A 16,128-nucleotide genomic window follows, 5' to 3' on the forward strand; every position below is an offset into this window, starting at 1 on the left:
CAAATCATGCCATGTGGCATGATTGTCTGTTGACCAATCAGTGGCTATACTTTCAAAAAGCCAATGGCCACTTTCAACCATCTGTCAATGGCCGTTACCAGTAAAAAAACTTTGCTAAGTCTTACTTTCAGGGGGAGGCCTTATATTTAGCAATTCAGCAAAACCTATGGTAGGTCTTATTTTCAGAGGATGTCTTATTTTCAGGGAAACACAGTACTAGTAATAATTGTTTATATATATATATAGTATGCATATATGTGACTAAAAATAAAGTTTTGTTTTAAGAAAATAGTAACTAGAAAAAATGCTTAATACTCTACTAATTACTTATGCTTTTCTTTATAAATGTACACATTCATATTGTAGTATTTATACTATTTTCCAAATATTTTTGTATATCTCCATCTGCACTTTTTCCCTATTTCTTATCTTGGATTTTGTGTCAGTTGCTAAATGGTACCATTTTAGTAACCTTGTTTTTACCTTTCCCTTTAAAAATATTAGATAGGTGACATTGAGAAACTTGAGACGATGTTTATCAATGTAATTAGCCTGGGTGAACAGTTTGAACAGTAATATGTCACAAATGAAAGATTATAAGTAATTTATTGTTGAGAAAAGAAAAAATACGACAAAAAGTACAGATAAAAAGAAAAGTGTAATAACAAAATTAAATTAAACTAAAATAAAATAAATAAATAAAGTAAACTAAACTAAAAAATAAAAGAATAATAAAATAAAATCAGTTGGCATTTAAGCAGGAAAGTCTTGGATAAATTGGAGTCGTTTGTTAAAAGCAGGCATGTTTGAGATTTTTCCAGTCTGGACTGAGGGAACTGCATCTGAAACAACATTGATGAGTCGCTTGACACGACTAAAAAACATATATTTTAAATAGTTACATAAAAGTTGAAAATTTCAAATGAGATGAGAGGAATAAGTTGAGCTGGTCCAATCCGGAGCAGGGTCAGTAGCTCACATTTGGGTTCACCTCAGACTAATATAAGTTTATTTTTACATAAATTTTATAATTATTTTCTAATTATTAATTATAATTAATAAAATATTAATAAAAATATAAATCCATTTCATTGATGGTGTAATAAGTCTAGTGGAAAAGAAAAGCCATCTTAGCACTTGTATATTTGAAAATATTAAACAGTAAACACCAAATATGTTTGTATAAATGTTTTTAAATACAAACAAAACCTTTTAAACCAGTAACAGAACTTTAACGCAACTGTGGGTCCTCAGACGAGGTTCGAACTCGAGTAAACCTCAAAATTCTTATTTGACGCCAGAATGTAAACAACGAGACTCAGAACTGTTCGAGTATGTGTCAAACTATCTGTCAAGGTCTTAGTGGAAGACAAACTCTAACATGAGTGCTCATAAATTGGTAGATCATTGACTTGCAAGTCTATAAAATGTTGGCCGAGATAAACCTCGGCCAACATTTGAACAAAAAAAGGGAAATTTTTGATAGCTGAAAGATGAAAATGATTGTTAAATTCTTAGATGTCAAAAAATGGTATAAACAATGGCTGAATTATGAGTGCGTGTGTTATTGTTTTATAAACAATCACCGGGCAGAGTTGACAAAGAGGTATCAAATGGACACCTCAAACTGGGCCTTTCCCATGACCTGAAGAGGTTTCATCTTGCATCTGGAGACAAAGGAGAGACCAATCAGGAAGCGAGAAATGGACGAGGAACCAATCCGAAATGCAAATAATGGAGAGAAAAACTAAAAAAAAAATTGAAATTCAAGGTCAAAGAAGAGTCTCCTCTGTATTCCGCAAAAAGTCGTAATCTGTATTGAGTTATGTCATCACCATCAACTTAGAACTCTGCCGCACCATTTCCCGATTGTCCGTTTTACCCAGCGATCTCATCTTGTCTGCCCCAGGGCTATGACCAACACCGAAGTTCTCGCCTCTCTGAAAGACTAATGAAGGACTGTCAATTGTCGATGTAAGCATAAATGTTAACAAAGAAACAGCTTTCTTGCATAAAACACTTGTCATCATTTGCCTCCTCTGTCACAGCCCACATACAACCTCTCCTGAGGTTCATCCTGATGCAGGATAAATTGATCCCATCTAAAAGTTGTTGACCTTACACAGGTGCCGAGAAGTGGGTTTTCAAGTCCCCTATCTCCACTGGGTTGGCTATCTTACACAACTTCCAAATGTTTTTGGCCTTCACCAAGGCCTGCCTCGGGTTTTTAACTAAACTGACTTCCAAACTGGAATGTTAGAATGATGATGTTCGAAAAATCAATTTTAAATTTTCAAATATGTCAAATTCATATGGCTGATTGACTTTGCTTGAATCTTTCTTACAGGTACTTCCACGCATGTGCCATCATATCGCAGTCCTTAAAGTTAATACAGTTGGCATTCAGGTTGGATTTATATGAACAGCAAATGTATGATATAAATATAACTATACTTTTTATACCATCCACAGGTATGACATATAGTGTGTTTTGGCTTTAAAATAATCTTGGTTAGAACTCTTATGCATTAAAAATAATTTCATTAAAAAAAATAAATTCATTTAAAATCAGTATTAAAATAATGTAGATATTTGATATTTTCAATAAGTTTCATTTTAAAGTAACTAAAAAAAATTGATAATATTAAATACTGTATTCATAAAATAAAAAAAATGAACTATTTCTCAAATAAATATTAAAAAATATTATTTTAAAAAAATGTACTTACCAGTATTAATTGTTTAACATCATGAGTTGATCCAAAACTTTCATTGTCTCTTTCCTAGAAAAAGTAATGAAATTATAATAATTATAAATATATAAAAAAACAGGATTTTATTTTAGCAGTTTATAATAGAAAAATAATATTGATAGCATTCAATATAAATGACAAAATTATTATTATATTTTATTATACTTCATGCTGAAAACAGTTTCGAAAATTAATATAGTAATATACAAACAAAATAAATAATTCTTTTATTTTAGCAGATAACATCAAAAGTATTTCTATAGCAGCAATTCAAATATGTTACTCAAAGTAAAAATACAACAATCTCAAATATTTTCAAATTTCTTGGTACAGCTTCAAGAGAAGAAAAAAAAAATTATTTTTAAAATCTTCATAATTCATTTAATCATCATCCAGAAAAACTTTAATTTTCTTTAGGCTATTCGGTTCTTATAATAAAGTGTTCAGAATTATATTAATCAGAAATAAATGCAAAATTAATAAAATATTTTATTTTATTTAATTATTTATTATTTAAGAACTTAAATAAAAGTTTTATATAAAAAAAATTTAAATAAGCTACAAATATAAACAGTCATTAACCTGATTTTTAGATTAATGCCAAACAACTGCTGAATTACATTGGGCTATATAATAATGCTACTATTTAATAATTAAATGTCAAGTAATTTGGCATACAGATAGATGTTAGGCACCATCTCTGATAAACCTATTAAGAGATGTCACTTTCCTTAGCCTATCATATACACCATGCTGGGATAAAGCAATAGCCAGCTGAGTGCCATGGAGGAATTCTGGATTCATGAATATACAGTCATACCCTGACTTACACGAACCCGGAGTTACGCAATTTTCAAATCTCGTCGATTCATCTTTTGTTTGAGCGCCACGCAACTCTTGATTATTCACTCCCCCCCACACTATTGTCCAGCTTACATGTTCGGACGTGTCGCGCGAAATTGACGCATAGCTACAATTTATTTTGTGAAATTTATTTCTGTTTGTTATATCTACGGAGACTTGAGAGACTCTATGTGGTGATTTCTTGTAACCGTGAACGAACCAAATGGCGAGATAAGATTAACAAGAACATTTATTAGCTTACATAAATGTTCTTGTAACCCTACTTGGATTTTACACAAAGGCATCTGCAATCGTAAACAATTGACGAAAAAAGTATACATTTATCAGATAATAAACAAAGACTCATTTTGTAAACAATTTACCTTTTGTATATACAACTGACAAGATTACCTTTCAAATTATAAACAGACTCGATCCCAAGCGGTCTTTTGATCGTCGGACATACAAAAGAAATGAACAGATGGCGCCTAACTTAAGCGCGGTTTACAATAACGAATATGATTAATCTTAACACTCTACTATGTCATCCAAACGAAGTAGAACTGATTCTTCTGCATCAAACAAGAAAAGAAAAACTTTATCTTTGGAATGTAAAGTTAACATTATTAAAGACTTCGATACAAAAATGAAAATTTGTGAATTGGCAAAGAAGTTTGATCTACCGGAATCGACGGTCAGAACAATTATAAAAGGTAAAGAAAAAATTCTCGAAGCTGTGAAAAATGCTCAATCTTTAAATTCAAGCATCATTCGTAAACGTCACGGTATTATCGCTGAGATGGAAACAATGTTAAAATTATGGTGTGATAATCAAGTTAATGTGAAAAATTGTATAATAATATAATTTGTTATACGTATGTATTATCTAAGATTTTATTAAACATTTTTTTCTAAATTATTGTTTTGTTTAGTCTCCGGTCCCAATTAAAAATAATTTGTATGAATTTATATGCAAAATTATACCCCGACTTACGCGAATTCGACTTACTCGGTTATCGCTCGGTCCCACCTATCACGTAAGTCCGGGGTATGACTGTATATCTAAATTAATAGTTTTGGAAGCAAAGATCAGATGGATGTCTGGGTAGCATAATTGGCAATGCATCTGCATAGCAAGCTGGAGTTGTAGGTTTGAGTCCAATTCTTTTCTTCCAGAACCTTCTAAATTAATTATCAAATTTAATTAGAGATGGCACCTAACATCTACCTCTAGACCAAATTACTTGATATTTAATTATTAAATAGTAGTATTATTATAGTCCAACATAATTCAGCAATCACTTGGCATTAAATAAACTATAATAATAGTCTGTTCTTTAAAAGTATTACTTTCAAATTCAATACACATAATACAGGATGGCATANCATCCATTAACCCAACTTTTAGATTAATTGCCAAACAATTGCTTGATTACATTGGACTCTAGACCAAATTACTTGATATTTAATTATTAAATAGTAGTATTATTATAGTCCAACATAATTCAGCAATCACTTGGCATTAAATAAACTATAATAATAGTCTGTTCTTTAAAAGTATTACTTTCAAATTCAATACACATAATACAGGATGGCATACAAAAAAGTAGCCTCAGTCCATAACTTAGTAGAAACACAAAATAATGTGGTAATAAACACAGAAGCCAACTGCTGGTATAACAGTCATAGATGTTGAAAGTGGTCATCTGTCACACTTATACACAGTTACGATGTCAAATCATGTTTAGGAACACCAGCATAACATAGTGACATCAATGGCAGTGATTGTATGATTGTCAATGTCCCTCAATTCATGTATTGAGTGTGGATTTGCATAAATGGGACATCAGTGTTCACTCAACTAATATGTTTTGCTTACTTTACCCCATACACTAGCCCCATAGACTTAAACCAACCAGACTAGTTTTTTGAACACTGCTCTATATTACAGCAACAGTAATATTTGCTCATCCTTGACTAAATTTCTTTATAGTTAATCATTTTCATACCAGGAGAATGTTTCTGAATTTTTGTTAACTACCTTCCCATTCACTCTTCTCAAAACTTCATACTGATTCTGCTATTTTAAAGTTTTTTTGAGAATTCTGATTTCTTCAAAGTATCATTATTTTTTTCAGTTGCTTGTTTGTAAAATATCTCTTCTGCACTGATGCTTATCATCCCATTCTTATAATCTTCTCGCAATATTCTTAAAAGTCATTCTCAAATACTTTGCCATCTCTCCCATTTCTATTATATGCATTGAATAAATCCCTTTACTTATGAATCTCTCTAAGATACCATTTTAAATGATAACAAAACATTCAATTTTATAAACCACTTTGAACTCTTTATTAAATGAATTTTAGTAGTAGTAGTAGTAGTAGTAGTAGTAGTAGTAGTAGTAGTAGTAGTAGTAGTTTATTAAATAAATCTTATAAATCATAAACATCAGTTAATTAAAAATAATAGAATAGATGAGGATGACTTCTAGGACAGGGACAAGTGAAAATGCCATTTGGATGATCTATGTTTGTGTTTTTTTCTATGAATCCTGTCAAAAAATTGCAAGAAAATATAATTTAAGCAGAAGGAACAATAAAATTTTATAGCTACTTTGAACAAACAAAAAACAAAAAACTTTAAAATGGATTGACTAATGTATTAAAGAAATCATAATCCAGAAAAATGTTAGAACAGTAGAGTCAATAAGTACTTTTGAAGAAGCTGTTAGTAGAAGATAGTTAGCAAAAGAGAATCAGAAGTGGAATGAGATTCTGCAAATATATACAAGACTATATATATATATATATTAGACTATATATGATTCTATTATTATTCAATTATTACAAGAATAATAATAGAAATCACCACGTGAAATTTGACAACTTTGATTCCTGTATATATATATATATATATACAGGAATCAAATTTGTCAAATTTCACATGGTGATTTCTTCACCTCTCAAATGCATATAGTAATTCTGAGTATCTTGTTTGAATAATAATTGTTTTATTAGGTAGTGTGCAAAATTTCAGGTTTTTCTATAAAAAGGTTGCTGAAATATAAGCAATAGAAAAGTGCACAAAAAAAAAAAAAAAAAAAAGCTGTATTTTCTTCTTTTCTTCATCTGCATTGCAAATGATCCTAGAGAACAAACTACTGAGCCTAAAAAACTCAAATATTAAACTTAAGCCTTTCTTGTTATCATTGATGTGTTCGTGAGTAAAGATAAAATTAAATTGAAAGAAATGATTTTCATTCAGAATGTTATCCATAACAACAAAAGCTCAAATTTATGCAAATTAAAACTTGTTATAATGATTTTACTAACAGCATATCAAAAGTGTTTGGTGGTTGTTGGCTGTTATGTTACCAAGCATCAACTGAACTGTATAGTGGTACCTCAGGATACAAAATTAATCCGTTCCGAAACTGAAATCGTATCATGAAAATGTCGTAAGGTGAATCATTTTTCCCCATACAATTACATGTAAAACCAAATAATTCATTCCAACATGAAAAACACACTCAAATTAAAGCTAAGTAGTACATTAAAAAAAAAAAAATTATAGTAAGGAAAACACTGAAAAATGCATTTTGTAGTTGTAAATGTATAAATAACCATAATAGAATNAAAAAAATAACTTTAGTAAGGAAAACACTGAAAAATGCATTTTGTAGTTGTAAATGTATAAATAACCATAATAGAATAATAATTGATTTAAAAAAATGTAGTTTTATTTGCACTTTACCTTTGAGGATAGATGATGGAGGAAGTGTGAACTGGTGGCAGAAGAGAGGGAGAAGGGAAATGATACTAAAACTTAATTTACATAACATAATGTAACAATAACTTAAAAATAACTTAACACTTATTTTTTTTATCTTTTCTGTTTTATACTTTTTTTTAAATTTTATTCACTGCTTTTTTGCTTTCTTTCCTTCACTTCCACCAGCACTTTCAATGGATAGAGGTCGCTTGGTAAAATATTTATCCAAAGAGGTTTGGCTTTGCCTACTTTTTAAATGTTTCTAAAATGACTTAGGCAAATGTCATTACTCCGAGCAGCAATACGGCCAGTGAGAACCTTTTCGGGATGTTTCTTTTCAATAAAATCAGTCACTTTCTGATAATACCTCAAGATTTCCTTTATCGAGCGAGATCCTTCCACGACGAAGCAAACATGCGGACTGAGACCAATGAACAGAAGTGAATAAAAACTGGCACTACAAACTAATGTAACGTTGTATGGTGAGTTTTTGTTCATATCATGGAGCAAAAATATGTTTGAATTTCATGTCGTATCTTGAAAATTTCATATGCTGGGCGTTCGTATCCTGAGGTACTACTGTATGTCATTGTCATGGATTTTGATGAAATAATAATAATTAACCAAAACAATTGATATCCAAATAAAAACATCTAACAAGGGGACCTTACAGGCTCAGAAATTCAGTTCTGGATGAGACTTTGCAGGTTAATAGTATACCTCAAGGGTGTCCACACAGAAGAATTGTAAGGCAAACTAGCCAGAAGATTCCGAGAAAAGGGGCTCTAAAGTTTTAAGCGCAGCTCATATACTGGTCGATTTTACACTACGGCAGCACAGCAAAATGGCTTAGTCTGTAGCGAACGCGCTTGCCATGCAGACGATCTAGGTTCCATCCTACCTTTAGATAATTTTTTTTTTAATTGTTTTAAAAATTATATCAACTTTTAAATAAAGTTAATGACCTAAAATTATTATCAATTAAATCATAAATAATAATGAACAGCTATACTCTACTCTTCCATGTAAAAACCAGTTCCTCAAATTTACAACAAATATTTTTAACCTCTCCACAATTATAATATTGTAAAATTTGTAATAACTTTTCAATGACAATAGTAATTAAAGTGTCAATTTACCTCCATTAAAAATTCATTTGAAATTATTCAACTTTTTAAAAATAAAATATTATCTTTATATCATTAATTCACATATTTATTAGCTGTAACAGTCATTTCATAGATAAAATAAAGTTATTTATGGCTTAATTGATAATATTTTTAGGTCATTAACTTTATTTAAAAGTTGTTATAATTTTTAAAACAATTAAAAAAAAAGTTAGCCAAAGGTAGGATGGAACCTAGATCACCTGCATGGCAAGCAAATTCACTACAGACTGAGCCATTTCAATGTGCTGCCATAGTGTAAAATCGACCAGTATATGAGCTGCACTTAAAACTTTAGAGCCCTTTTTCTCAGAATCTTCTGGTAGTGCGCTTTGCAATTCTTCTGGGTGGACACTCTTGAGGTATACTACTAACCTGCAAAGTCTCACCCTGAACTGAATTTCTGAGACTAAGGTCCCCTTGTAAGTTGTAAAAACATTGCACCAAGTAAAAGATTATGACAATTTGGATGAGTCAAATCTTTTCTTCTTAGGAGTTTTTCTTTGGTAAAGATAAGCAAGGTGTTTTGAAGCAGTACCCACAAGATTTCTACCTGTATTAATATTTTTTTAAAACACTAAATAAAACATTTAACATCTTCTATCGCTATATTCTCAGCGATAGAAGGTGTTAAATGTTTTATTTAGTGTTTTTAAAAGAAGCTGAGTTTGATATTTATTAATATATTTTGCTTTGAAGCACTAAACTTATAAAAATAAATCTCTAAACACCTTTTTAGCTGCTGGGATTCACTTTTATTTANAATATAACATTAAATTAAAACTTTGGAACATTAATAAGTGTTCATGATGTCATCTGTGTCATTCAGACTTAATTCAAAACAATTTTAAATTTTCAAATATTCAATATTTATGTCTATTAATTTAATGTAAAACACTTGAATGTATTCTTACAGAATTAAATAGAGAAATATAAATGCATATAATGTAAAACAAAATAAATAAAATAAAATTTATGGCTTAATTGATAATATTTTTAGGTCATTAACTTTATTTAAAAGTTGTTATAATTTTTAAAACAATTAAAAAAAAAGTTAGCCAAAGGTAGGATGGAACCTAGATCACCTGCATGGCAAGCAAATTCACTACAGACTGAGCCATTTCAATGTGCTGCCATAGTGTAAAATCGACCAGTATATGAGCTGCACTTAAAACTTTAGAGCCCTTTTTCTCAGAATCTTCTGGTAGTGCGCTTTGCAATTCTTCTGGGTGGACACTCTTGAGGTATACTACTAACCTGCAAAGTCTCACCCTGAACTGAATTTCTGAGACTAAGGTCCCCTTGTAAGTTGTAAAAACATTGCACCAAGTAAAAGATTATGACAATTTGGATGAGTCAAATCTTTTCTTCTTAGGAGTTTTTCTTTGGTAAAGATAAGCAAGGTGTTTTGAAGCAGTACCCACAAGATTTCTACCTGTATTAATATTTTTTTAAAACACTAAATAAAACATTTAACATCTTCTATCGCTATATTCTCAGCGATAGAAGGTGTTAAATGTTTTATTTAGTGTTTTTAAAAGAAGCTGAGTTTGATATTTATTAATATATTTTGCTTTGAAGCACTAAACTTATAAAAATAAATCTCTAAACACCTTTTTAGCTGCTGGGATTCACTTTTATTTAGCAAACTTTTTCAACCTAGTCTAATAGGCCATCCTCGGGCTACTTTTTCTTGGAACATCTTTACTGTTAAATATCATTCCAAAATAGAATACATAAATAGAATAATATAATTACAATGTTTAAATATTTGAATATAAAACAAAAATAACTAAAAATTAATATAAATAATAAATAACAGTAAAATATAAAATAAATCAAAATATACAAAAATATATAGTAGAAAATGAGGTAATTAGGATCTTCTAACAAACTTATTTTGTACAATGTATTTCCATGCTGTTGCTAAGCTGTCTGCATCTCTTACATTAATGTGCCTATCTTTCAACCTGCTTTTGTATATTTCAAGTTTTTCAGTGTTCTGTGCTAATGTAAGTAAAGGAGTGTATTAGTCCCATCAGCCAAAAAGGTGTTTAGAGGGTTTTATTTAGAATTGTTCTGCTGAGGTTGATTTAGATTATTGTACCAAACTTATCTTTACATCATAAGAAAAAATTTGGCTGTCATCTAAATTGTCAATTTTTTTACTTAGTGCAATTTATTTTTACATCTCAGATGTTTTTGTTTGGATTTAGTTTATTACATAAAATATATTAATAGTATAACTGAAATTCGAATATAGTATATTTGTGCATATAAGATTTAATAGCCAGTATTACAAACTGTATAATTTGATCAATTCAAATTAAACTATTTAACATAATAAATAGACTAAACAATTTTAAGGCATTTTTTCAAAATTTGTAAGATAAGTACATTCCTGCATTTTTCTACTGTAGCCACCTACTTTTGCATCATGTACAGTACATTACTATGTTCATTTATTTTTCTACATAAATTTGACGGAATTGCAATTATCTCTCTTTGTTCATCTTCAATGATTTTTAATTAACAAAAGGTAAGATTGAAAACAGAACAGAGCTAATTTAATGAAAAATATTTGAAATAATGTACATCAATTGAAAACATTTATAAATTTAGTTTTATCTTTAATTCTTAATTGTTTATCAGAAGTATAAAATTTTGAATATACATTGAAATTTACAAGTCTGAATTAGAACACTTTTTAAAATTTTTAAATTAATGTACCGTTACAACATTTGCTATATTATATCAAATGTTTGTAATAGTAAATTAACTAGATTTGTTTGTTTGTGGCAACGCAACACTTGGGCGATCTGCCTAGGGGGATGCCTTCTGGGAGATCTAAGGGAAACTGGCCCCTATTCAGGCATTACAGAGGTGGAGAAAACCCGGAAAACTCCACGTGGCCAGCCCGTCCGACCGAGGTGCAAATCCATGACTGAACTCCCTGTGTTCAGGGTATGAAGACCACTCAGTCACTGGTGGGCCTAGTAAATTAATTTAAAAATTTTAGAAAGGTGGTGTTAAAAAGTGTAATCTTATAACAATATTTTTTGTTTGTTTTTCCTTATAATTGCCGCAAATGATTAATTAAAGGTTAGGAGTAAGCAACGCTTTTGATAAGAAATAGGATATTTCGGGATGGAATTAAATATATTTGTAAGAGACCAGGACTGGATGGGAAATTTTATTCAACAACAAATTTATTTATTACTTTTTTTCAAAAGAATAACGCCTAAATTTTATATACCTTTTCCAATGCTTCATAAAGATTGAAGGATGTGATTATATCTTTCTCCGGATTCACTTCCTTTCAAAGGTGACACATCTTCCGAATGTGTCACCAGGAACCAAACGACCAAAATTTGTCTATTGAACGTAAAACATTATTGGGCATGATAAAAAAAAAAAAGAAGGACTCCGGAATAAAAGCGAAAAATCGATGACAGTAACGTAGTTCGTCGCTCATCCTTTCGCTCCCGGATACATTTCCTATCCTGCCGATTACCGCCTAGATCGACCGCTTCGGCTCAACCTGAACTTATATCCTACCTACCTATCAAGTGATCCGCACCGATCTTCTGAACGTTCAAGATACTTGAAGTTCTAACCTCCGAACTACCTATTCGCCGGGTATCCTCGACGTCGACCTCTCTCCAACAAGCAAGAAACCGACCTCCTCGGCTACCTAAATACTCGAAGTATTATATCAGCACGCGACTAAGGGACAGTAGTGTCACTCCTGACGNACTCTCTTAAAAACTGTCCCAATTTGTGCAATAAACAATACAGCCACTCTATTTAAACATAAACAAACTGTATTCAGTTTCGCACGAATTACATTAAATCTTTTGTAGGGATTTCACTATTGAACTGACTCCTTTCTACAATTAGTCTTCTTTCTGGAAAATAATTGGGGGCAGATTTTGCACGCAAGATAAATAAGCTGCAGTTTAGGGCCTTGCATTATCAGTCTATAGTCCAGGACTTCACGTATTCACACACATCATTGTTTGGCAGAGGGGAAGGCCTGTTATATGTATAACTTAGAACCACAAATCAACACTGCATATAAAACTGTAAATGAAACTTTTATATAATAATTTTAAAATTTTCAGCATGGAGAATAGCTTCATCTGACATAAAATTTGTAACTATCAAAATACAAGTATAAGTTTCTTTTGGGTAAGCTGCATGAACAGTACATACTCTATGTACAAATTACCTAAAAGTAACTTGTATAAAACGATAACAAAGCAATATGACACATGAAAATTCAAATTACCTGAGGTGGAGAAGTTGGTGATACAACAGTTTTTTTCTCCAATATATATGTGCTTTCGCCGGCTGCCATTCCAGTGTTTTTCTTGAACAAAAATTTATTTTAACATACACTCAACCAAACTCTAAACACAATTTCATTTAAAGCGATCAGCATTGACGTGGTGACCTCTGGTGCGGAAAAATTGCGATGTAAACAAACCATATTCTGACCAATCGTTTTCTCGGCTACAGTGACGTCACGTACATCAGTGACAATTTTTCTAAACGTCGTTGCTGTCTGTTTAAAATAACTAAAAATCGCAGATAATATTCTATAGTTGATGTAATTTGTTAAATTAAAATGATAATTATGTAAGAATCGCATTTTTCATTGATGAATCATGAATATAACACGAATTAAAATAGCGTGCTCAACTTTTCCTTCGTTAATTTACTTGGCCTAAATAAGAAATCAAGCATAAAATCAATACAGCATAGGTTTTAATTGTGCCGATAATACTTAATCGTTACGATTTACCTTATAAATTTATTTATTCTCAATTTCCATGTAATATAGTATGATTCCTACAGGTTAATTCCTATAAGTTGCAGCTTGGGGCGTTTACAAAGATTCCGTAATTTTAAAATAGTTTATCATTTCGTAGGGACCGTCCATTAATTACGTGTACAGTTTTCCAGCCATTTTTGGCTCCTTCCTTCCTTCTTATGTACAATGATGTACTTTTGGCAAATCCCTACTCCTTTAATTACGTATACAATAGTTAATAGAACCCTCCTAATATTGAATGACTTTAAACTGATAGTTTATTCACACGACTAGAAAGTAGACTTATAAGAAAAAATACGAATGACACTAAAAAACGTCTATGTAGAAAATGCTTCGACCTCCCTCACTCTCCATCTGCCATTTAAGCTGTATACGTAATTAACGGACGGCATAGAAATTACCAATTTACAAAGTAATGCAAAGTAAAAACTTATATAAATCTGTATATATTTTTTAATAAGCCATTATAGATACTGACATATTTATATTGATGCGTGTGTGTGTGTGTGATAATTTCGAACAAATGCAGCCAGGTAACTACACAACACTTAATTAAGATAAATTTTTGTTTACTCAATGTTTAAAAATAAAATTTTTAGCAAATATCTCGATAAATAGCATAAAAATAACAAAATAATCACAATCTTACGATAAGTACATGATCTAAATCAGACACGTGCACAGGATTTTTAGAAGAGTGAGGTTTTAAAAAACACATTACTTTTTCATGATGTAGTTTAATTTTTATATAGGATAACACAATACAGTAGACTAAGGAGTAAATGAAATGATACAAAATAAATAAATTTAATTTTTTAAATTCTTTCCAAATGGAGGGGGTTAAATCCCTTGTGCCCAGTGTTGATATAAATATTTTAAACTCTAAATAGTATTCTTTTTTATTGTTAAATATTTTTATTAATATAAATTAAATTAAAATAATTTTTTTGTAATTTTCTTTTTGAGTCTAGCTCTATGCTTATTCTTATTAATATGAAATTCATAATCATAAACTAATTTAAGTATTTAAAATAAAAGTTAAAACGCCCATCAAATATAAAATTTTATTTATTTATTTTATTACCTTTTAACAAAATATTATTATTATTCTAAAATGTATAATAAATTTATAATCTTATTGGTGTATTATAATATATTTAAAGTTATGATATATTTTTCATTATTTCCTACCATATTTTATATGAAATATTTTTCCTAATGCCTAAAACTTGAAATAATTGACATTTAAGTCAATGAAAAAATTCAAATCCATCCTTTCGAGTTTTTATTTTTATTTTTATTTTTCCTTTCTTCTAGGCATTTTTTTTTTTTTGCAAAATATTTTATGAAATAGGCTTATTAGTTATTATAAAAGAGAAATTATTCTGTAAATTCCTATAATAGAAAATTAATTACATTTTTTAAATTCTAGTTTATTATTAGTCTATTATTATTTTCTCTTACCTAATTATTATATTCTCTTCTATAACAGAAGGAAATATTGAAATCTAGTCCAGTTTCTTGCCAGTTTTTCTATACCATGCATTAAAAATATTAATCATTAAATAATCAAAATATTAAACTTAAAAATATTTCAAAGTAGTTATATAAATTTTTAAAATTGTCTCGATAAATGTCGCATTTGAAACTTCTCTGCATGAATACGGATGTTACCGACTATTTTGAACTCTAAATTAGTGTTATATTTACTAACAGGGAATAAAATATGTAAGACTGCTTTTTATTAATAAAAAAAAACATTTAATATAGCGCATTTCATTTTTTCAAAAACAAGAACAAACGGTGCCCGGTCAACGCCTGGGCTCCGTATAAGCTCTCACGACCCTGCTCACCATCCCCATTGTGGGCCTGGCCGAAACCATGTTGAATGTGGAAAAATTCCCTCTTAGTGACCAAAGGACGAAAAGAGAGAGAGGGGGAAAAACATAAAACTGTTAATAAAGTAATCATGTTTAATAGACTTTTTATTTTCGGAAGTAAAGATTATCAAAATTTACATAATATGAATATTTTCTAACTTGAAAACAATATTTCGAGGTGGCCCTTTTTCCAAGAATGACAGCAGGTGAGTCTGTCAAATTAGGATAAACCTAATTACAGCATGTGTGACAGATGTTAATGATTCTATAAACAGAGAAATATTATTATTTGCAAATAATAATTCTCTAACTGTACTAATAAAAATTTATAGATAAGAAAAACTCACAGAAAACGAACTTTATACTTTTCGACTCTAATCAAATTTTGACATCTGGCGAAACAGTTTAATCTTTTATCAGAAAGACAGTGAAAGACAGTGAATTAAAAAAAATTATTTTTAAGATAATATATTGCGATCTCTAAAATGAAAACTTGAGTTTTTGTTCACTGGATAGCACTGATGGCTAAGAAAGAGTCAAAGTAGCCTACAGATATTTTTGGAACCACGTAAAAGTACAGACTTGAATAGGTCATTGTTAAATCACAACAAATTCCAGCGTCAAATATTGATAATTATAAACATCAATATTACTAAATTACTGTTAGCAATGCTAGTTGATGATAGTTACGATTACTGAAATACATGGTGTCTACAATTAAAGTTCACGTATTTCGAGCCGTCTGCAGCAAAAATTGCTTAATTAACGGAAGTTGCTTAATTAACGGAAGTGAATAAAAATTCCGTAACGTCTTATCCAGGACATGGGAAGGGAATTCACTATAAAAAAAAAAAATTAGTTTCATAAATCACCAT

The 16,128-nt window shown here is 30.0% G+C and overlaps 1 protein-coding gene across 1 annotated transcript in view; it reads right to left on the reverse strand.

Annotated features, from left to right (window-relative positions):
- The window catches only part of LOC111638371 (putative sodium-coupled neutral amino acid transporter 11), a 90,008-nt gene extending 77,014 nt beyond the window's left edge, over nt 1-12,994 (reverse strand). The window contains exons 1-2 of the mRNA XM_023384072.1: nt 12,828-12,994; nt 2,730-2,783 (exon numbers count right to left, since the gene is read on the reverse strand). Coding sequence (XP_023239840.1) covers nt 2,730-2,783; nt 12,828-12,896 — 123 coding nt within the window. The 5' untranslated portion in view covers nt 12,897-12,994. The remainder of the gene's footprint in view (nt 1-2,729; nt 2,784-12,827) is intronic.
- Nucleotides 12,995-16,128: the final 3,134 nt, after the last annotated feature.

This window comes from Centruroides sculpturatus, unplaced genomic scaffold (genome assembly GCF_000671375.1).
Source record: "Centruroides sculpturatus isolate CEXI.00-Female unplaced genomic scaffold, Cexi_2.0 scaffold1141, whole genome shotgun sequence".
Taxonomy (NCBI): Eukaryota; Metazoa; Arthropoda; class Arachnida; order Scorpiones; family Buthidae; genus Centruroides; species Centruroides sculpturatus.